At 36.3% G+C, this 23,100-nt stretch overlaps 1 protein-coding gene across 8 annotated transcripts in view; it reads right to left on the reverse strand.

Annotated features, from left to right (window-relative positions):
- The window catches only part of OFD1 (OFD1 centriole and centriolar satellite protein), a 41,232-nt gene extending 18,132 nt beyond the window's left edge, over positions 1–23,100 (reverse strand). For 2 of the 8 annotated variants that reach the window (XM_026116907.2, XM_026116890.2), the window contains exons 1-17: positions 23,003–23,100; positions 22,518–22,628; positions 20,368–20,568; positions 19,483–19,551; positions 19,364–19,394; positions 19,049–19,066; positions 18,444–18,551; positions 17,836–17,972; positions 15,776–15,949; positions 13,760–13,866; positions 12,835–12,954; positions 10,273–10,346; positions 9,471–9,562; positions 9,122–9,311; positions 8,035–8,165; positions 7,588–7,699; positions 5,454–6,065 (exon numbers count right to left, since the gene is read on the reverse strand). In XM_026116907.2, the coding sequence (XP_025972692.2) occupies positions 5,454–6,065; positions 7,588–7,699; positions 8,035–8,165; positions 9,122–9,311; positions 9,471–9,562; positions 10,273–10,346; positions 12,835–12,954; positions 13,760–13,866; positions 15,776–15,949; positions 17,836–17,972; positions 18,444–18,551; positions 19,049–19,066; positions 19,364–19,394; positions 19,483–19,551; positions 20,368–20,568; positions 22,518–22,613 (2,272 nt within the window). In that variant the 5' untranslated portion in view covers positions 22,614–22,628; positions 23,003–23,100. Of the gene's footprint in view, positions 1–5,453; positions 6,066–7,587; positions 7,700–8,034; positions 8,166–9,121; positions 9,312–9,470; positions 9,563–10,272; positions 10,347–12,834; positions 12,955–13,759; positions 13,867–15,775; positions 15,950–17,835; positions 17,973–18,443; positions 18,552–19,048; positions 19,186–19,363; positions 19,552–20,367; positions 20,569–22,517; positions 22,629–22,998 lie in introns of those variants that run through there. The other 6 variants (XM_064500025.1, XM_026116916.2, XM_026116945.2 and 3 more) reach the window with 6 other exon arrangements.

Here is a 23,100-nt window from a genome sequence, read left to right on the forward strand (position 1 = left end):
AGTGGTCACTGAGCCTGACTTCAAGCTAGGGATGCGGTTACTAGCCAGCAAAAGATAATGCCTAGGGTCTCTAGGTCAATTTCCTAATGAAGTCATCCTTCATCAGGGAATTGAACCTGGAGATCTCAGTTTCTATAGCTTTGTGAAATGGGTGGCTAAGCAAAGAAGAAAATCCTTAAAGACTTTATCCCCTTTGTGAGAGCTGTAAAGTTATCAGTGAAGGATAACAAACAGACAGTACCACCGAAGAAGTCCTGGGTTTCCTAAAATACCTAGGGGAAAAAAAAAAAAAAAAAAAAAAAAAAAAAGAATAGAAAACTTTGCATGGAAAAGATTTTATCAAAATTGCAAAGTCCAGCATTTTAGTTAAATTTTGCTTTGCAATCTTTATTTTCCTTTCCTGTGCAGCTGCACAAGTCTTTCATTACTTGATTGCGTATTTTCTTTTACCCACAAAATTCAGTATCACTCAGCAAGCAGGTACTAGCATTTTTTTCCTCTTTTTTACTGCAGTCTATTCAAATCCAGCTCTAGCAATAGAGGAAAAGTTATTATTAACACTTCCCTACTTGAAGTTCTTTCAGATGTCTCTATAAAAGTGCACCATTCATAGCACACTTCACATACCAGAAGCCCGGATGCTTTAGACTGGGGGTTGCCCCTGTGGTTTTATTTCCACAATGTCATTCCACGTGCCAAGGGAAGAACAGTCAGAACAACTTACAGGTCATTTGTTCTTCATAAGTCAACAAAGCAAGGAAATAAAGGACTGGAACATAAGTAGAAAATACATCTTAAAGAACTTCAGTTATCAACAGACATGACAATTTATTTTCTTCTTTGAGGTCGGTCTTGCATACATATGTGTAACTTCCTGAGACCTCCAAGCAGTACATCACTCAAAGAGGAAGAACCCTAAGTCCAATGAAACAGACTGCAGTATAACCCAAACAAACTGGCTGTCTGAGAAAGATTATCTGAACAACAGACTAACGCTTCATAAAAACAACACTACTGCAGACAGCCTCTATACCCATACAACATACAGAAACACCCTCTAAGGAAGCTGAGCACTCACAGAATGAGACCTAGCAGTTACGTCACAGTCCTGCATCAGCAGTGTCTGTTAATAGTGGGAACCCTCAGCCCAAGCATATCTAACCTGTTATAAAATGAAGAGGCAAATTTTCACAGGCAGAACACATGAACCAAAAAAACCAAACCAAACCAAACCAAACCAAAAAACCCACACATGGTACTTACTGCATGAACTTATTCAGCCTAACACGCACTGCAGGGAAGGACACTTGCAGCACATCAGCCATCTCATATAACAGCTTAGCACAAGCTACTACTATTTAGAAATTATCTGGAATTGAACTTACTGATCTTCTAATAAAAGACAAATAGGTGCAGTCACTGGCTTGCAGCATGTTGCCTGCAAGCCTTGCCAACCTTGCTTTTTCTCACCAGAATCAAAAAGTTGGTTACTAAGAAAGAATTCTGATGCTGTCTGACCCCATGCCCCCTATTGCTTTATCAGTAATGTTGCCCAAGGGCCACTAGAGACTGGAGACAGGGAGACAGTAAATAGGGAAGAACAGAAAAAGGATCCTTTCCTACTTTAAGTTACTCTGACAAGAAATGGGCTTACTCCTTCCCAATAGAAAGACAAAGCCTGAAAAACATCAAACATGCATGGGTTTGGGAAGGAAAGCAGTCAAATATATGAACTAATTTAAAGGATGAGAGAAAACCGCTTATCCTTCAAGTGACAGATTATATAGTAAAATAGTTGCTGGATCTGCCAACTACAAGTGTGACAGAAGGACCAACTATTTCCTTTCATCCTTCAAAGGTAGCTGCTGATAACTGAGCTGGAATTTATTCTTACACATGAATTGACTCCAGTACAGCTCATTTTTAAAGGAAAAGCAAATCTCTCAGACTCACATACAGGGTAAGGTGGTTTTTTGTTTTTGTTTTTTTTTTTTTTTTTTTTTTTATCTCTTGACATTTATTCTGAGCTTTTCAGACTGGCATCTTCAACCGCACTGAAAAACTCCATGGAAGGATCCAGAATGACTCACATTTTTCTAGCAAAAACACAGTTAGTGTTTAGCCACCTTTGGCAAAAAGGATAACCTAAATATCAGTATAAAAGAACCCTGTACCAGAAGACTCTCAAAACTTCCTGCTGTTACAGAGCAGATGGATATCAAAGGGGAAGCAATCTAATTCCTGGAAGCACATACATCACTGCATAGCACATTAGCACTGAAGCTATAGCTCTGACTGCAGTAGTGGCAAGTACTGTATCAGTATAGAAGAAGTGGTCACTGCTGCATGACATATGCTGTTGTGTTGCGAAAAATTAATTGTGAGAGAAACTGAGGATTTATGAACTTGTTCCGGCAGAAGTCCTGATGAACGAGAAGTTGGTTTACATGTGTTCTTCCTATTTACCCTTACTCATGTATCCTTTGCTCTACATTTTGTACTTGATGTTTAAGAGCTACTGGAGTAGCTATATTGGTCTGTCATTACAATTTGCCGCCTAATTCAGCTAGTTTGTTGTTCAAACTGCCAAATCACCTGCAATCCTCCTTTGTCTTCGAACATCTTCCCAAGAAACCCTGTTACCAGTCTTCTTAACTTCTTCAAAGTTGCTTTCTTCCAAACGCATTGTCATAGTGCTCTATTTCTTCTGCTTGGATGTGTAAATTCCACCATTTTGTTACCACTTGCATTTTCTGATCAATTCATTCTTTCCTATTAATCAGACTTTCATCTAAAATTCCTACTTCTCTACACAATTTCCCCACTTTCTGAAACAAAAAGCTATTTCTAAGCACATTCCAAGAACTTAAGTATCTCTGTCCTGCTGTAGTGCTTTACTAGATAAGCACTAATATTTACAGGAAGTCAAAAGAAAACATAGATCCATTCCTTAATGATAAAAGAAAAAAAAAATTGCTGATAAAAAATAGGAATAGTCACTCTTTTGTGTCAGTGTTCATATTAATACGGACTACATACTTGATACTATAAATTCCATGAAGCAGAAGGAAGATCAACAAATACAAAAAAAAACCCAAATATAGTAAGAATAGTTAAAGATATTCGGGTAAGTTGGAGGGTTCCAAAGTGCCAAGGCCTGATAAAATTTACCTGAAAGCACGTAGGAATGTTCTGAAGAAGCTGCACTATTTTTAAAAATTATTGGAGGTGGTCCTAAGTATTTGGAAAAAAGCAAATGATTTACTTTTTTGAAACAGATAACCTGGGAAGTTCCAGGTTATCTTAAACAAGACTAAGCTTTCATAGAGGTTAACATAACAATTGCCAAGGGTTTATCAAGAACAAATAATGTTAAACTTGTTTAACTTCTTCAACAGAGTAAACTTTCTAAAAGATAAAGCGAAGTGGCAGATATAGCATTTGTATTTTAATAGGCCTTGACACAGTCACTCACAATATTCTCATAAGCAAGGAAGCAAAATGTCATCTTGATTAAATCACCATAAAACAGGGGCAAAAGTGACTTGAAAAAAACCAAGCTGTGAATTTGAAATATTAAGTGAAACAAACACAATATAATTCAATAAAATAAGAAGCGAAATGCATTGTACTTATGAGGAAGAAATCAAATTTACAAACTGCCTCTATGAGTGGAAAAGGACTTTTCCAGAGCAGTAATCAACTTGGTTCATCTTGAAACCATAATATCTAGCTGTAACTCTGATTCACACAGAGTATCTTCCAGTTCTGTAGGACCAAAGTCAGGTAATGCCCTCCTTTGTTAACAACTCTTATTCTTCTCCAGAACCAAGTCAATCTTGTGCACTAAACAAGGAAATGATCCTACAGAAAAAAAAACGAGCCATCGTGCAACTAGCCTCTCACAGGTACAACGAAAGGGAGGATTGTTCAGCTTACGCACAGAACTTAAATTTTGACATCTCTTAATTTCACAACACAACGCTACTTTTACTGTAATGAAGGACTTTTTGTGTGCAAGATTATAAGAATAGCCTGTAAGTAATTTATACAAAAGCTGAGTGCTAATATAAAAATACAGTGAAAATTTAAAACTAAAAAGACAGCTTTGCAAGCTCCAGTTTTCAATAACAGGATGTGATATTCTACATGTAGAAACACAGAAACAGCCACAATAGACCACATTCTTTGTAATCTGTTTCTAACAAGATCCATTATTAAATATTTGGAACAGGTAAATTTAAAAACAAGAATAGAGTGGCATTTTACCTCTGGCAGCCCACCCTACTCCAAATTTCAGCAATACATAATTTTTGGGGTCCTCCTGACAAGCAATTTTATTCCTGTGTTTATACTTGTTGCCACAGGACCAATAACTTTCACAACTTACTTATTATGTGAAAAAGTGCTTCCTTCTGTTTCCTTTAAACTTCACCAGATGACCCCAAGTTTCCGCAGTCTCTGAAGCAGTGAAATCAGTCCCTCTTCACCTTTTCCACATCATTTATGGCTCTCCAGATTTCCCACAGCCCACCTCAACCAACTCTCTTACAAACTGAACTGTCTTTTTCTCTTTAACCTTTGTTTATACAGAAGCTGATTCTTATCATCCTTGTTACCATACTTCTTTCTCATTCTACTAAATCAATTTTGAGATGGGGTGACAAGAACTGCATGATTCAAGAAACAGCAGTATTACAGATTTGAAATAGCATGAAATAGCATGAGATTTTCTTTTTATTTTCAATTTTCTATTTTGTTTGCTTTTCTGACTACTGCCACTTTCTAAAAATTTTATTAAAATAATTATTAGGCATTGTGAAATTAATAGCAAATTACAATATTCCAATTATGACCACACAATAAAAAAAAGCAACCTCTATATTTCCATACCTCACAATTGCTCAAAAATATTTGACAAAGATGCCACAGCAAAATGTACAAACAAAAGCAAATATAGACCTTTGAGACTGGAAACTTGAATTTAACAGAAGACAGATTGAGCAGTCATCTTCTGCTGTGCACATGTAACTACAGCTGCTAAAGGAAAAGATAAGAATACAGATAGCGGCTTGTTAAGGTAGGAAATTATAATTAATGTCTCAAAGTAGTTATGCTTAATACCAATTTAATATTTAATACCAATTTTTGAATGAAATGCTGCATGTCATAAGATTACAACTGCAGTGAATTATATGGCATAGTCTTATCTTTAAAACTACCTGAACTAAGTGCAGTATGTTTAGCCTCCCTCAATGAACTTCTTCAGTGCTTCTTTTCATGAAGAACTGATAACTCCATTCAGTTAGCAAATTCTGCCTCTAACTTTCTTCTGCCCCTTAGCAAATAATAAATGAGTAAAGGATTATCACTGTTAGATCTTCCTCTTCCAATCATGGAGCAGGAACAACAAACAAAACACCAATACCACACCATATTAGCAAGTGGCTTACCATCTGAAAGTTTCTTTTTATTGAGATCTCTTTCCATTTTGGAAACAGGAGTGGAAGAAAGGCGTCTTGAGCAAGATACTCCTTTGTGTGGTGGTGTGAGAGGATCTTTTAAGACATCAACCTGCCCAATTCTTCCAATGTATTTTGGGCCTCTTGGACTGCTCAGAGGGGAATGCTGGGACCTAGGACTGTCCTCTAGAAGTTTGTGCTGTGTAGTCAAGGGGACTCTGCTAATAGCACACTGTAGAAGTAAAGGGGACTGCTTCTTTCTTGATGTTCTGCTTGCAGCTGCATCCTGGATCACTCTGTTTTGGTAGTTTCTGTAGGCTTCTTCCAGGTACTCTGCCTCTTTTTCTAGTTCTTTAATTCTAGCCCTGGTTTGAGCCATACATTCCAGGTCAGAATCTGGAGAAGCACTCCGTGTCTGCAGCTGCTGATGATAACCAGCTCTTGCAACAGCATTTCCCTTGATGACATCATTCATAATCTGAGTCTTCAAGAATGCACTATCCACATAAATACCCGGAGGTACAGTTCTATCATCAGTGAAGTCAATGATAGAGCGGTCAACAAATGAAGGCTTTGGATTCCGATACACTTCATTTTCTAGAACTACATGACCAAGAATGCATGAGAGAGAGACATACAGACAGACAGACTCATAACTAAACAGAAAAATTAAGACAGCATTTAAATTCCAATTTAATCAAAATGATTTTAACATGAAACTAATTTCAATTCTGAGAATTTAATGTAATCATTTAAATATATTTTTATGTGGCTGCATAAGTGCAAATTATGACTGATATTTTTTCATTATACATTTCTCTTTCTCTTCAGGTAAAACTCTACCTCAGGTATTCATTCTTACTAAACAATTCTACAGAGCATGATTCCTTAAATTGTGATTTCTTACATTATAATTAAAAAATATTAGTTTCACCACTTTGGATTCAGTATATCCAATCATACTGTTAAAAGCGTGAGGGACTCACAGTCAGCCAGAAGCCTTAATAGATTGATCATATTTAGATCTAAAAGAAATTCAGAACAAGCCACATCAGGCATACAGCATGTGGTTTAAAAGAAAAGTATTCCTCAAAAATTGTTAGTTAAATTTAATGTTACTGTTCTGAGGCTGTGTGCTTCCTGGTTTGCTTTTGCATGTTTCAGTAAGCCCAGAATCTATAGGGCAGTATCCTTCTCCACAGAAATTACTACCTTCCTTGTATTCTACGTTACTTTGATGACAACATCCTTAACTCTGATGCAAAACAAAAGTTCACGCAATACTTTGTCATTTAATTAAACGCAAAATTATTTTCAAAATATAAATTTACTGTATTGACCCTATTCAAATTCCAATTACATATAATACCTACAGTTGCACCATATATGAAAATATATTTATTGGCCTAGTGACTAAATATTAAGTATCGCATATACTGAACTACATGCAATATATACTGTATGTAATGTATACTTTACCTGTTTTGGTATCTGTTGTGCATAGCCACTGCAAAATTCAACTGCATAGTTTTAATTAAATTTACGTATCAAAACTTGAATTCATCTTGATATTAGAAATTTGACAGATAGGCATCTTTAGAACTACATTTATTAGGCAGACTTAACCGCTTTATGCAAATGCCTCTCTCTTCTAATGCCCACATGAGATGCTTAAGTTATCAGCCTTGACTACAACTGTCAAAAAGGTAGGTTTAAAATTGAGACACGATACAATTTCAAACTGATGATTCTTATTATGAACATTAAAGAATGAGAAAGTATTAAAACACAACATATCCACTTGAAAAAGGTGATTTATGTTATCACCAAACATTGATGCCTTTATTCTGAGGAATAACATAAACAATAAAAAATGATAGTATTCAGGTAGGTATGTTTTCCTTTCTGCCTTTTGTTTACTCTTTAATTTTCTGTAAGGGAAGGAAGTTGTAGTCAGTTTGCATTTTAAACTGCATTTTTAAACAGACTGACTTAAAACTTGAAATCTATGCACTGACCATATATTAGTTCCATGTAACCAAAGATCTTTTTAAGCCTCTGGAAATTCTTATGTTGGTTTGATAACAGCGCTTTATAAACGGCTTCTTTTGTATGAGATACAAACCTGCCTGTGTTTGTTTCAACTGCAGTTTCAGTTCTTCAACCTGTACGTTTAACTTTCTCACAGTAGCTTCGGAGTCCAACAGCTGGGTCTTTAACTGGGCACAACGCTCAACCTAGATGAGATTGGGGGGAGGAGAAGGAGGGGCAGGGACACATAATCCAAATAAATAGAAATATCCTGACCTGCTGAATGCTTGTTTCTTTCTAAGTGTTTTTCAGGTTAAGTCAAAATATATATACAGAGTAAACCACCGAAAGTCAGTAGCGACAACTTAAAGGGTGGAAAAGATTGACTTTGGATGTTTTTTTTTAAGTTGTTTACATAAAAATAAGTATAGTTCAAAGCATTTCAGTAACATTCAGAATGACATGCACACAAGGGTAAATGTTATCAAGATGACAGGAAGAAGAAGTATTCAAACTATTTAGATTAGAAAGAGTAATCTACCTCACTTTGTAGCTGCTTTTCCAAAAATTGCTTGTGACTTTCAAATTCATCCTGTTCCAGCTTTCTAGAATGTTCCATTCTTCTCAACTCTGCCTGGCAGGCCAGAAGCTCCGCTGAGGGCCGGGCAAGTTCTTTCAAGAAAGAGAAACACAAGATATTTAACAAAATGAGTGTTCACTTTTTTATAATACCTCTTTGAAACTTAAAACTGATTTGTTTTTGAGACCATAACAAGTCTTCCACAACTAAATTTCATTTGAATAAAGTACTTTGGGATTTTTCTTTTTTTTTGGCTTTTATAAAGATCTCAAAATTTTTTTGGTATAGTCACTTAAAAACTACACCAGGATTTTCTTATTCTGAAAAGAAAATACATATTCCTACCTTACCTAACTGGATGCACATCTCTACTCTGCCATAATCTCAGATGCACATTTTATAACTGTAGTCAGGTGAGCCCTCAAAAAAATGGAAGGTTCTTCTTACCTTTACTAACCATACTACTGCTGTGAATGGAAATACTGTACTGTTTTTTTCAGAAGGTGAAAGGGACTATCTTAGTATTACCATTATTAGTTATCTCTTATTTCAGAATTTGTATTATACTGCTGTATTTAAGAAAATAAACATTTAATGTCAAGGATTTTCTAAATTAAACAAAGATAATACTATTATTTAAAGATGCTTTTCAAAAAACTAAGAAATGAAGTAGAGAAGGATTATATAGTTCACTCAAACTCAGGCAAAATGTTACAGCCTATCTGAAAACTGAACTCAGACATGAAGCTTTGTGATTCCATAAATAAGAGAAGGCATTAATCAATCATCAGACATAAACTAAGTCAAAAATTTAAGGAAGGAAAAAGAAATCTATCTGGGAGAAAAAAAAAACAGCTAGCATAAAACCAAGTTTTCAAAGCTTTTGGATGTTTTTAAGGACACTTGCTTCGTTTTTTACAAACATAAATTCAGGTTTAGAGTGAAATACTAGTAAACATAATAAAAATAATTTGTTTTTATGAAAATTTCTAAACAAGTACCTGTAGAAACACATAAAAAAGAAATTTACAAAATCATTCACACTAACTGTCTTGGAGATGCTGGTGGTCACTGCGAGTCTCCTCCAGCTGTTGCTTAAGTATTTTATTCTGCACTTGGAGCTCCAGTTTCTCCTCCTTTAGCAAGGGATAGTCTGAAACCTCTTTCAGTTTTTCTGTCAACAACTGATTCTGTTTATTTACCAGCAGAACCTGGGCCTTCACTGACTCCAAATCCAGCTGCAGATAAAGAACATTTCAGAATCTTAAAAAGGTGCTTCCACTGAAAAACAAATCTGTATTAGTTAACAATGACTTATTTCATATTTTCTTTTTTGAAAATGTAGCTCAAACGCACAAATTAGAATACAGCTCTTCTAAATGCATGTTTACAATTACCTCAAGTTCTTTCTTACGTGAGATAGCTTGCTTCAATTCCTCCTTTTTTGAATTAACAGCAATGGATTCTTCATGCAAAAGAATAGCCTTCTCTGCAAGAGGAATTACAAATGTTAAATTAAAATTTACAGACTGCTGCATTAAAAAATGGTATCAACAAAAAACAATTGAATTTGCTAAAACAAACATTCAGTTTAATTCAAGATTTAAATGATTTTATATGTGTTTGTGTGTATATATACATTCCTTCAAAATTAAGTAAATTACTGTCTGCATACATGTATACATAAAAATACACACGCTTCATCATAATTAAATCATAAATTCACATGCACATCATACATAATTTTTCCACATGACCCTGACTTAAAAGTCTAAATATGTTATCCATCCCAGCTGTCTTTCCTCAAGCTTCAGTTAAGCATCTTGTGCATGATAAATGTAGCAACTGGCAACCTTTCAAGGATACGGTACTAGACTGTACCAGACTTCAATCAGAGAACTAGCTGGTAGAACTTCAGAAGGAGCTGGGAAACCCTCTGCAAAAGGAGGATGCTTTTCAGCCTCCATGTGAAGTACCAGCTAATTGATTCCCACTCTATTCTGAACTGCAAGGAGTTGCTGACCTGTCCCTGGATCCTGCTATATGTTTTTCAGTATCTGCTTTGGCATTCTCTTTGTCACTTACACCAAACTGTCACTGTTACCAAACTTTGGTTTAATAAAAATAGTGTTTTGAGGCCTCTTGGTAAAGGTTCTAGAAATAAACAACAGATATTTTATCTATCTCAGAGATGGTTACCTTTATTCTTTTTCTCATCTTCAGTAACTTTGCTGGTTCTGGCTATGTATTCTTCTTTCAGTTCAAGCTGATATCTAGAAGTAAAAACAGTTATGTATTCCCAAAGCACATGTGTGTGTGTGCGAGATGGGAAATTCCAAATTTTCCCAGACTAAACTATTGCCACACAATTATTTGTTGACAAAATTCATTCTCACAGGATCACATAAACTGATGATGTATATTCCACAGTCTCCCTGGGTAATCTGTGCCAATACCACACTATCCTACTAATAAATTTTTTTCCCTAAGATCCAACCTCCCAAGCCACAATTTATGGCCACTGCTGCCCACCAGATTGTCTAGCACTCCCAAGCTACAAAATACATGAAAAATAGCTACAAAAAACGACTGAATTGAATTCAGATAGCTGTGGGTGCTATTATCTTTCAGCCTCCTCAACAGACTAAACAAGCTATGCTCTCTCAACCTTTCCTCAAAGCTCATGTCCAGTAGGCCCATAACTATCTTGACAGACCCCGACTAGGCCCCGTCCAGTTTCTCCATAATTGTCTTGAATCGGGGAGCCCAAAACTGGGCATGGTATTCCAGGCGCAGCCTTCAGCAATACTTGAAGGGGATAACAACTTCCCTTAACCTGTTGGCCATTCTTCTCCTAAGGTAGCCCATCACACTGTGTGCCTTATTTGCCAGAGCGTGCTGCTGCATCATATTCAACCTGACATTCACTGTAACTCCCATGTCCCTTTCAGAAACACTGCTACTCAGCAAATTCATTTTCCCTATATGCAGTCACTTCATAGAGATATTTGGTCCCAAGTGCAAAATTCTGCACTTCTTGTTAAACTTCCTGAGATTTATATTGGCCCAATCCCCAAGTTTATCAAAGTCCCTCTGCGCTAGAACTGTGCCGTTTGTTATGGCAGTCTTTCCCCTCAATCAAGTGTCATGTGCAAATTTGCTGAGGATGCACTGTGTCATCATCCAGGTCACTGATGAAGGTATTGGACAGTAGAAATCCCAGTACTGGCCCCAAGGGCTCTCTGTTTGTCATCAGTGACCAGCTGGTCATTAAGCACTGCCCAACTATCCATCGTTCAATTTTACTGAAATCTGCAAGAGCTAAGAGTACTCAGTGTTTTGTATGATTGGGACATATTAGACTGTAAATGTTACCAAATATCTCTATCCCCATCTTGTAATTGTAAATGGCCCAGACCACTAAGATCCTTCTCTCAGTTGTGGAATTTAAAGCTTACTTAGTAATCAAAAAAAAGATTCCTTTTCTAACAAACATCATTATTTCTACATACTAAATACTAGCTCTTCACTACTTCTCATCAAGGATTAATAAGGACATGGATTTTATCTACTTAAGCATTTGTAGAATGCCTAAAATATTTTATATGTTGATAAAATAAGCTAATCCTTAAAATACCTTCCTTTTCCTCAGCAGGCAAAAGCACTTACAAGCATTACTTGTAACTAGCAGTTATGGACTGTCTGGGTAAAATAAGGCATATGGGTTTAACCAAGGTGAATCAATTAGTTGCATTTTGTTGTTCTCTGTCCAAATAACTGAAATAACTCAGTTTCAGCTGAAGGACCATTCTCACCACAACCCACTCTTTACATCTTTCTTCTGTAATTTAAATGAAGATACACTAACACAGACAATACCTACTATTTACTGATAGCTGATACTAACAGTTGATAGGTTGGCTTGCAAACAAATCATGGTGTATCAGCTATTTGGTTGATCTTCCTAACTGGAAGTGTGGTTCATGCCATCATGTAAGCATGAGCAATGATGTCCTGAGAGCACCTGCCTGCACTGAAGCATCAAGTAGCCCTCAAGTGACCAAAGCGCTCAAAGCACACATAATAGCAAAGTCAGTATAAACCCACTGCAACACTTCAAAAGGGGTCACAGACAACATTGTCTAATTTCAAAGAGCAGTTCTAAGCAAATTCTTTGAAATTATGTTCAGACAGATGGAATTCAATAACAGAAGGTGATCTATAACACAGATACCCCAAAAGGAGGTGGGTGGGTGGGTGAGGTAAGAACCTATCTATCTATACTTCATATGGGCTACTGTATCTCTCATCCCTTCTCCAAGAAACCTCCAACACTTCTTTAATGCTAACTTCACCTCCATGCCTTTTCCACATTCGTAACATGTCCAGTATTTAAATTCCAGTCAAAGGAAATCACTAAAACTGCTTGTATCTTCTTATCTAAACAAAAATTCATGTCACATCCCTTTCTCAGATAATAACACAGAATTTAAGTTACAAAAACAATCTAACCTATGATTAAAAGAGAATTATTTTACATAGCAAGCTTTTTTTTTTTAACCTGACAGAACTGTCAGGTCTCACTAGCAAAGATATAAGCAACAATGTAAACAATTCAAACTGATTAAAATAAAAACCTTAGTGCACATTTTTAAAGTCCTTGCTTTGTTACATTTTTGATTAATAAATTCTATAGAATGTATTATTCTATTTTCATAGGAAATAATATGTGTTCTTTTAAGAAACAAAAGAAAAATTTACTTCAAGAGTTCACTCTTAAGCTTTTGGTCATAAGTCTCCTCTATGTTCTTCACAGCAACCTCCCGACGTCGAAGTGCATCATCAATAGTTTTATTTTTTTCTTCCTGAAGTTTCTGAGTGCTGAAATATTCATAAATATAGAGACAGCGACTAGTTATGAAGCCAAAACTTTAGGGTTTTTTTTTTAATAACATTTAGAAAACTCAGAAGGTAATGTCCTTGCTTGGAGAAATGTAGCAATTTAAAATTATGATCAGAATCTGTCATTGTCATTCATTAAGAACAAGAAGAAGCAGCACACGCTGAATTGCCCTATTTAAAATCCAGCACCAATCTATTATGCAGCTATCCTGGGGTAACCCTAGCTCAGTTTCCCACACTGGAAAGCCTTCAGGGAAGATACTGCAGAGCATGCTACTCTATCAGCACCCTCTGTTGGCTTGCTGAAAAACAAGCCTTTGTGATATTCTTTTCTCTTAAAAAAAACAAATGGCAAAGTAATGAAATTAAGCAGTATTGAAAACCTGGCAAAAAAATTGGTTATTATTTTATTTAACCAAAGAAAACCGATCTTATTAAGCACAACACTATAACAGATACTAATGGAAAAGCAGGATCACATGCCTCAGTGTTACAATTACTTAATGTTCCCTCCTCCCCGAACTGCAAAGCAAACATCTGGTTCCTTGCCTCTGAAGCGATGCCACCCTATTTTGGTTGGATAAGGGGAAAAAAATAAAGCTTCTCTCTGTATGGGGTGTCCCTGATAAGAAAGGCAGATATACAATACTACTCAACACACATACACAACTCTTGGGATAGATAAAAATCTATTTCAACTTCATAAAAGCGACAGCATCTTGAAGCATGCTTTCCAGGAACAAAGAACAACATTTAGTATTGCATACGCCCATCAGTAACTCACACTTCAAATGCCTCGATTCTTTGCTTCAATTCTGCCTCTCTGGTTCTTATGACTTCGATATCTTTCAGTAGAGTTTGTCTCTGAGCGTATACTTCCTTTGCTTCAATCTGAATGAGAAAATATCTTTAGTTTTACTGCACATTTTATACAGTATTTGCTGTTTAACATGTTGAAACTTTCAAGGAACTTCTTCAGGAATTGGTCTTATTCCAATAAATATTATTTATTTATTCACAATTTGAAGTAACATGCAGAATCTAACGTAATTATATTTTTATTCCCATTATCCTAATGTTATTCTGAGTAAAAATGCCTTGGAAGGAGACATTACTGGCTATGAGTAAATGCGTTTCTTTTAAGAAATTGCACAGGTTTAAATTTACATAAAAGATTTTTTAATTATTTATTGAATAAACCTGTTCAAACATCTCTTTTTTAACAAACAACTTTATGTTCTTCAAAAAGACAACAGTGAAAAAAGAAAGGCCAAATCCCTGATTAAACATGATTTGAAACTGAACAGCAGATTCAACCAGCAGTCTTTTTACTTTCACAATTTAACTTATACATATTAAATAAACTGTTAAAGAAATCCAAGTGATGAACATGTTAATACCAGAAGTCACATATCTTCTTACCAACAGAAAAAAAGAACTTCTATTGTTCTTAGGCATACAAGGCATTATTTCCCTCCAAAGAAAGACTAAGCGCATAAGGAAGAAAAACAAATGATGATTTTGCCCTATAGGTGCTCCTATCAAGTCTGCATGTCATGTGCGTATCTTGAAAGAATTATCTGCTATTTCCTGTGCAAAAAATAGATTTGTCAAGCTGTATTTCCTGGACATAAAATCATCTCAGTAAAGGGTTAAATGACCTTTTACCTTTAATACAAATATACTTCAACTCAGAGAGCTGCTGGTCTCTGTTAAGAGAGTATCCAGGTAAATGAAGGCGCAGAAGCTGACAAGAGCAACCAAATATCCATACATAACACTTGACAGATATGCTGATCCATGTATTCTTTTTGAGTTACTGAATTAATTTCATGCCTAAAGAGGATTGATAGCATAAAATAGACAGTTATATACTGCAAGCTTCTAAGGACATAACCATGAAAGAATTTCATAGAGCAGTGATAAAATGTTTAATTTTCAGAATGGAAGGAGGTCAATAGCAGAGTGCTTAGAGACCTAAATTACTGCTTCATTAATGAACATCACGTGCTCTGAAAGGGGGGGGACACATGAGCAGGAAAGTGGTAACATTTGTGGATGAGTAAATTAGTTATATAGGAAGGTCTACTGCAGACAGAGGGGGGATGCTAGGTAAATGGGCAACAGAACAGCAAGCAAAGTATTCTATCAAAAACTGAAAAGTAATGAGAGTCTTTGAGAAGCAATTTGTTGTGTGCTGCATTAATGCTTATTACTCTGGCAAAAAAACAAGTGTTAACAGCCAGCCCAAAGGAGTAACTCATCAACACAGAGTGTTCAAAGAAAAGAAATAAGATGACAGCTTGCAGCAAAGAGAAGAGCTACTGAAAATATTGAACATATTATGACATAGCACAATGGTATATCCACACCATGCAGACTATATATTCCATTTAGTTTATAAATTCTCTCTATTAATAGGAAGAATTCTACTTCAACTAAATGCTGTGTTTTGGAATCAAACAAAAGTGAACGATCAAATCAACCTTCTATTAAAAAATCTTCAGTTGTCTGAATTCAGAAAAGCTATTAAAATAGACTAAAGAGTATATATTACATTTCAATCCTAGCTTGCAGAACTGTTCCTGTTCCAGCAAACTCTACTTAAATATTTATCCATACGCATCTGTGTAGCTGCCAATGACGTTCCCCTATTTATGAGAACAAAAGTAAATTCAAAGTTTTCACTAATAAGCCAAATAAGATCTGAATGTAGATCTACAAAGATCAAGGAACAGTTTAATCAACTCACTAAATCACTTTGTACTACATTAAAACATATATATATTTGGAACTTTACCTCTTGTTGTTTTTGAAGCCTCTCAATAGCATTCTTTTCACGAGAAATCAGGGCTTCAGACTTGGCTTGATGTGTCCTTTCAAACTCACGCCGTAGCTCAGAGATTTCTTTTTGGGTTTGCACTTTCTCTTCTATTTTAATCTTTGCTATTTCAACTTGTTTAAAATGTTCTAGCTTTTACATAAAGGAGAAAAAGAGGTTTAAATAGGTCCATCTTCAAATGAACAGACAATCCTTCCTCAGACAATTTGAATTTTACTTTACTTTACAGGCTTATGAAGTAAAACATACTACAGGAGTTCTATCCTAACTGAAATTCAGCAGAAGCCACATTCTTTAATTCCTCCTTTGACAGGGTCTCTATTTTTGCCACTTTCCTAAAGAACTGTTTTTGACTGGTGATGCAATGAATGGCAGAAGCAAACTCATCCTGAATCACTCAGGAACACCAGAATTTCATTGAGACACAAAAAAGCGTAGCACAATGTGTCTCCACATAAACCAAGTTACAGAAATGGAAGTCCTGAGTCACAGATTTGTAGAAAGCTTAAAAAAGCGAGGGCATACCAATAGTAAAGTCAATATCCTGCAAATACACAGAAGAGTTGCAGGGAACATGCCTTCACACAAAGCATTATGTGCAATATATGCAAGAACAAATAAAGAAGTATAAAAAAAATCTGGAAGAAAATAGAAAGCATGCATACAATGGAATAAAAGAATAGGAGAAACAATGAGCAAAAGAATAAAGGGAGAATTACAGAAAAAATGTGAGACTGGAGAAAACAAGGAAGTTAAGACAGGAAAAAAGCACAGTAGGGATGTCTGATCAAGGAATTTGGGTCTGTGGGCATAAATTTTGTGGGAAAGTTAAAAAAAAAAAACTGGTGAGACAGTACAGCCTCTACTGTACAAACACAACTTGGATTAGAAGTTGCTTATACTAATTCACTTCACACTGCTAAATAATCTATGTAAAGTTAAATAGATATAAATCACTTCTAAATTGAATTAAGATCCCAGTCTCCTTTGTGGCAACTGCTTTGCTTAAACTGAGAAAAACTTAACTACACACAAATTAACATGTTTTGCATTCTAATAAGACAGCGCTGGGGAACAACGAATGAGTGAAGGTCGAAGATCAAATGCACTGGTTTTAGATTTAATTCTCCATCCTTTTATTTGTCTATCCCAATAAATACAGCTGAACTGATCTCTTCAAACAATTTATATGCATATGAGTGCCTTTATAAGTGCCTAAATATTCTAATTAATAACTAGTGAGTAAATCTTTCTAGCACAGCATAAAAAAAAAAGTTCACCTTGACAGAAAACCGTGTAAAAAAACCTATTTAAGAGAACTGCAGTACATTCTCTCTGTTCCATTTTTCAAACTCAGGGACTAGGGATGGATTATGCAGCAAAAAAAGACTCTAATTTTACTCCCAAAGTGCAGGAAAAGCCTCCAAAAGAGCTCTAACTTTAATTATAGTAAGAAGAAAACCATAAATAATTAAAAATATTGCGGCTGTTGTGATTTTAAAGTTTCTGTTCGATGTTTTGAAATAGTATGCAGATTCTAACCAGTATCAAAAACTAACTCAACTTGTACCTATCAAACTGTACAGCAGCAATTAGCTTTTCTTGGTCACTATGCATTATTCTGAAATTCAAGCTTCAAAATCTTACTGTGAAGAAAAGAAATATTATGACTAAGCAGAGTAAACTTTTCTCCATAAAACAAAACAAAGAAAATCAAAGGACAAATAAAATTTACCAAATTAAGAAAGAAAAAAAATAATAAAATAAGATACATGTTTCCAAATTAACATCAGAGCAAAAAGCTTAAGAATCTGCATACGTCTAACAAAAAAGGGGAATGGAAAATATACATATGTAACATCATCAAATTTACAATTGATATTGGAGTAACTTAGCCTTTTGTATTATTATAAATTACTATTAGACTGTTTCACTCCAGTTTTTATAATATTACAAGTTTAAGTTGCAAAGTAAAAATTAACAAATTTCTTGCTCAAATTGAATGACTGGAATTATACCTTTTGAGACATTTCTGCTTGAAGCTGCTTCTCTATTTCTTTTTTATATTCATGAAGTTTTACATCCAAAGATTCGTATTTCTGATGCTGGGGATAAGAGTCTGCAAACTGTTCATCAATCAGCTGAAGCTTCTCAGCTATAAAAATTCATCATTTAAAAATAAATTAGTCACCATAGTTATCCTACCAAAGATTGTAAAGATTTTTCTCTCTGTATAAAGTTCCTGTATATGAGTAGGACCATCACAGAAAGATCCGCATGGTACAACAGCTATGGTAGCACAGAAACGGCATGAAGTAATCCATGTAGTTACCATTATGTCTTCCAGAACATATTTCAAAACATAATATTAACAATCCATCTCAAATGTTTTAACTATCAGCTAAATACCTAGGAAAACATCTGAGCAAGAACAGAATTGTAATAGGACTTTAATCTGATTTTAAGAAAGGTGAGAAAAGAATGTACTAGTGATAGGTTTAACCTTGATTATTACTTCAGGTTGCACATGAATAAATGATGAATGAACACCATTCATCCAATTTATTCATCCATACCATTTATCCAAAATTATCTGGGGAGCCTTGCCTGCAAAGGTTGCACTTACCAAGAGATTCCCTGTAAGGAGGCATTAAGCCTGTCTGAGTTTCTGTGTCACGGCTTTCCTTACTTAGATGATGCTCGATCAGTTCCGTTAAGATCTGCATAAGAAAACCTTTCAAGATCCAATATATTGGTCACTTCTGATTTCATACCAAAGTGAATTTTCAAGCATATAACTAAAAAAACAATATCCACTAAACAAAGAAAACTCATCCAATTTACTAAAGGAATACAGTGAAAATTAAATAAACTCAATGCTAGTAAACTATTAAGATTTTTATTATAAGCATGTTCCGGTCCATCTCCTTCTATAAAAGCTGCCTTTTTGCTACTTTTCCTTTCATGCATTTCTCTCTCATTTCCAGGCTTGTCGGAGAGTGCAAATTACTACTACTTCAATTATGAGGATATTATGTAACAAGAGAAAAACAAGAGTTTTTAAAGATCAAGCCACTTCAGCCTGTATAATATAGTTAGCTGTCACCATACAGACATGGTAACTATTTCTTACAGAAAACAATGAAAAATTAACTAAATCTTTAGCAAGGTATTGAAATACTCTATGCAACCTAACTCAGTCAGTTATAAATAAATCAAAACTGAACTCACCAACATTAGAGTGCAAAGCTTCCGAAGAACATTAGATTTAATATCTGATTACTGATTTCATACTTTTAAGTCATTTATTTTAGTTTGTAGGCGAATATTAACACTTCATCCACACCACAAATAAGAGTTGCATTATCCTGAAATACAATGTTTACTATCTAGATGAACTGCAAATTTCTTCAAAAAATCCTATTAAATCCAGATTATTCAATACTAATGTATACTCAAGGAATTTAAGTTTCTATTGCTCGTATTTTAATTAAAATGAAGCTGACATGACTATTATTGTGTGCATCATGTATAAACATCATATACCTTTTTTATTTTCCTTCTGAGTTCCCAAAGTCTGTAAGAAATAAAAGATGGCATTTTATCCAGCCTATTTCATCAAAAACTGTTACTCAAGTGTATTTTTTGAATCAAAATCATTTTACCAATGATTTGTAAAGACTGGATTTTGGATTGATCCTGATTAATTGAAGAAGATCTTGCATAGTCAACAGCTTTGGGGGAAAAAGAAAGGAAAAAAAAGATAAATCAGAGAAGGTCAACTATCTTCAAAACATTTCAAATATGTAAGCCACTATTTTACACTGTTATAGAATAATGTTTTCCATCTAAGAAAGATACATTTATCACCTTGTAAAATCACTTTCAGAGGCTTGCTGTCCTAGTAGCATGTTTACTATCTCCTTTATCTAAGATACCTGGCAGTCAGTGTGCAGTCTCATGACTGACTAAAGCTTGGAAGAGATGGTTGTATTTTCTCCTCAACCTGGACACATGCTCTTGCTGCTGTCCTTGCACCATTTCTAGCTACATCATATAGAGCAGATCAGCTCACTAATACAAATGACAACTAACCACTCTGCAGTTCAGAAGATTAACTTTCACTTAGAAACATCTTCACCACATTATGAAGTAATCATAGAGGGAAAACAAAGAAAGGGCAAGGACTGCTTTTTCCAGCCACAGCCTGTAGTTAGAACGGCTTAAACTGATTGTGAACCACACTTTCAGACAATTAACTGGGCCAAAAAAAGAGGCTACCTTTAATCAGGATCAGTTCAAGTCGTCTGCCACATGGCAAAAAAAATGGTCATGGCAGACTGTGGCTGTGGTTGAAGTAAGTGTGACTTCAGGAGGCTCTACATCTTTCCAGAACAGCATCATTAGCTTATTGCCAGTTTAAAAGTATTTGTGAAAATAGCCCTGGTCAGAAGCTGCACTGTCACAAGAGGGGATTTTCCAGTTATGCTGAAAGACTAATATTTGCAAAGCTCCCAAAAGTCTTAAAAGAAGTAAATTATTGAGCTTACCTTCTTCTTCTCTAATCCACTTTCTGGAAAGAAAACAGAAAGTGAATACTCATAGCCACATCTCTGCAGATGATCTGCCACCAAACTGTTGGAAGCTGTGATCAAAAGTGAGCCATGATCACTTGCAACAGTCTGTGGCTGAAGTTCTCCACTTAAAATTGGGTGCATTAGTTCATGGATTAGCTGGTTTCGGAGCTGTGTCTGGTACAGAAAAGAAATTTTAACAATAGGTAAACAGAGAAAATGAGAGTTTTTATTTTCCAAAGACCACGGGGGTCTCATTGTATTTGTATCAGCTGTATTGCAACCTATGTAACAGAAAGGGGAGAAGACTAATTTTGACAAAATTTGGACTGCTCAAGACACCATGGTTTTTTTCAACACTCACCAATGGTGCTACAGCGATGTTTGACTTTCCCTCAAAATACAGGACTGAGAAGAAATACTGTTTTCTGTCCAAAAACTCACATGAATACCATGCCAGTACTCTCCCTCCCCCCAGCTTCATTTTTAATTAATGCTTTCCTGTTCTCCTTCTCCCTGTATTAAGTGAAGCCCATCTGATGTAGTTTCAGTTTCAGGTATGGTTGAAAAACTCCCAAGTCCTCTTCTAAGTCTTAAACCAAGAAGCTGCTAATTGTCTATCGAAAGTAGATAGTAAAACAGGAAATGCAATGTTTTTAATATCATCAGTTATTTTGCAAGGAAGCAAAAGTGTATTAATCAAAAAATCCCTACAGGCACTAATTATCACACAAATAAATACTCAGTAACAAATGTAATTTAATGATGTGTGTTACAATCGAAAAAGAAGTAACCTCAAGTCAGAAAGGAAAAACTGTAAGAAGAAGAAATAGTAAGTTTCATTCTGTAATTACACAGTTGTCTATAGTGTACTATAACATTGTGACAGAAATAATTAGTGTTTTAAGCTGTCAACAGCAGCTATGCAGCAGTGACAAAGTTTCTAAAGTTGATTAAAGAGACAGTGTGCTACCAAAAATGGGATGAAACACAAAATGCTTACCAAAACCTACCACAGCTAAATCATATCAGAATACCCTGATATGTTAGCATGGCTTTTTTTTAGAAATAAGGTGGATAACAGAGAGAAATGAAGACACCTGACAGAAGGCTATAATCAGTGCCCTCAGTAACTTCTGCATTTGTCCAGCTTCAGCTAACTTTGACAAGAGACAAGGTTGTCTCAAAAATAAGCTGAGACTAGCAACCTCTTACAGGTCTTGTGACAAAGCACAGGTGGAAAACAGAGGGCTAAATCCTTGCCCCTACTAAGGGAAAGGGGGGCAAAAATCAGTTGTTATACAATTACTTTTTTTATAAGAGGTAACACTTGGCCATTCAGCACACATGTAGCTCCAGACCAACCAAGGCACGCGCTGTTTCCTAACAGCAGAGATAGTCAGACCACTGGGAAGTGGAGAGTATTCTCACTGGAAGATGCAAGAGTGTTTGCACGAATCCATAAGAAACCCAACTTCATTAGTTCTTCAGCTCAGCAAAGCAATAAAATATTTATTAAGATGAATAACCTTTCTATAACAAGGAAAATGAAGCACAAAAATAGATATGAATAGCAAGTCACCTGACAGACATAGTTAAACCAAATAAGATGAGGAATGGTTCAAGTACTGCAAGTTTGGTATAGCAATCACTAAGGAAGAAAACAAGCAGTCCTGAGGAAATTTTGGCTATAAGATTAACAGTGGTATTCTTAAAGAGTAGCTCATGATTTTTCCCCCTTTAATGAATTTAACATAAAAAGTAGGAGCTAAAAAAAATTTATGGTAACAAACAGACTTTGTGATCTAGGAAGTCCTTTCCAACCTGTATGCTTATCTATTCCTCTCCTTCCTGCCTGACATTCTTTGCAAACATGGAAATTCCAAAGGCCTTATAGAAACTATTAACCTTCCTGGCAAAGACTATGAGACCAGTCCACAACGAAAAGCACTTCTGTTTATTAAAAAAAAAAAGAATTCTGGCAGAAAAGCTGAATATGGATTATGCTACCCCCAAAACAGTACACGTGGGGAAAGTGGGAAACACACTTATTCATCACAAGTTTCACTGACTACTTTTAATGTTAGATAGTGCACCAAGAAACCCGCTGAAAACAAAACGCACACCTTAAGTGTATCCAATACACCTCTGTTCTTAAAAGTCTGATAGAGCCTTTTCCGGAATTCATCTTGGGACAACGCCTGCCGCCGAGCCGAGGACATCCTGCCCTATGACACCTGAAAAAAACTTTACTGACTTCGAGCTCGACCCACAGGCAGCGCGATGGCGCGCTCCCAAGCGCCCCCAGCCACCCTCTTCCGCAGCCCGAGGAGCTGCCGGGGGCGGCCTCCTTGCACCCCAACTGCCGGCTGCTGCCCGCGCTGCTTCGCGGGGCACCTGGAGCGGGGGGCTTCCCAGGGCGATCGGTCCGAGGCGCCAGGGCCAGGCCGGGGCCCAGGGCGGCCACCTCCCCCGCCTCCGGCACCAAGGCGCTCTGTGGCGGGCAGGGCGAGGCCGCCCCCGGCGCCGGACCCTCCCGGAACGGGGCGGGGAATTCATCGGGACCCGCCGGGAGACCCACCACCGCCCCCCGAGCGGACCCGCCACCTGCCCGCGGCTCAGCCGTCACGGGGCGCCCGGCGGCGGCGGCGGCGGCGGCTCTCGCGAGAGCTGGCAACGGCCGCTCCCCCGCCGTTGCGGAGAGCCTCG

Source organism: Dromaius novaehollandiae, chromosome 1 (genome assembly GCF_036370855.1).
Source record: "Dromaius novaehollandiae isolate bDroNov1 chromosome 1, bDroNov1.hap1, whole genome shotgun sequence".
Lineage (NCBI taxonomy): Eukaryota > Metazoa > Chordata > Aves > Casuariiformes > Dromaiidae > Dromaius > Dromaius novaehollandiae.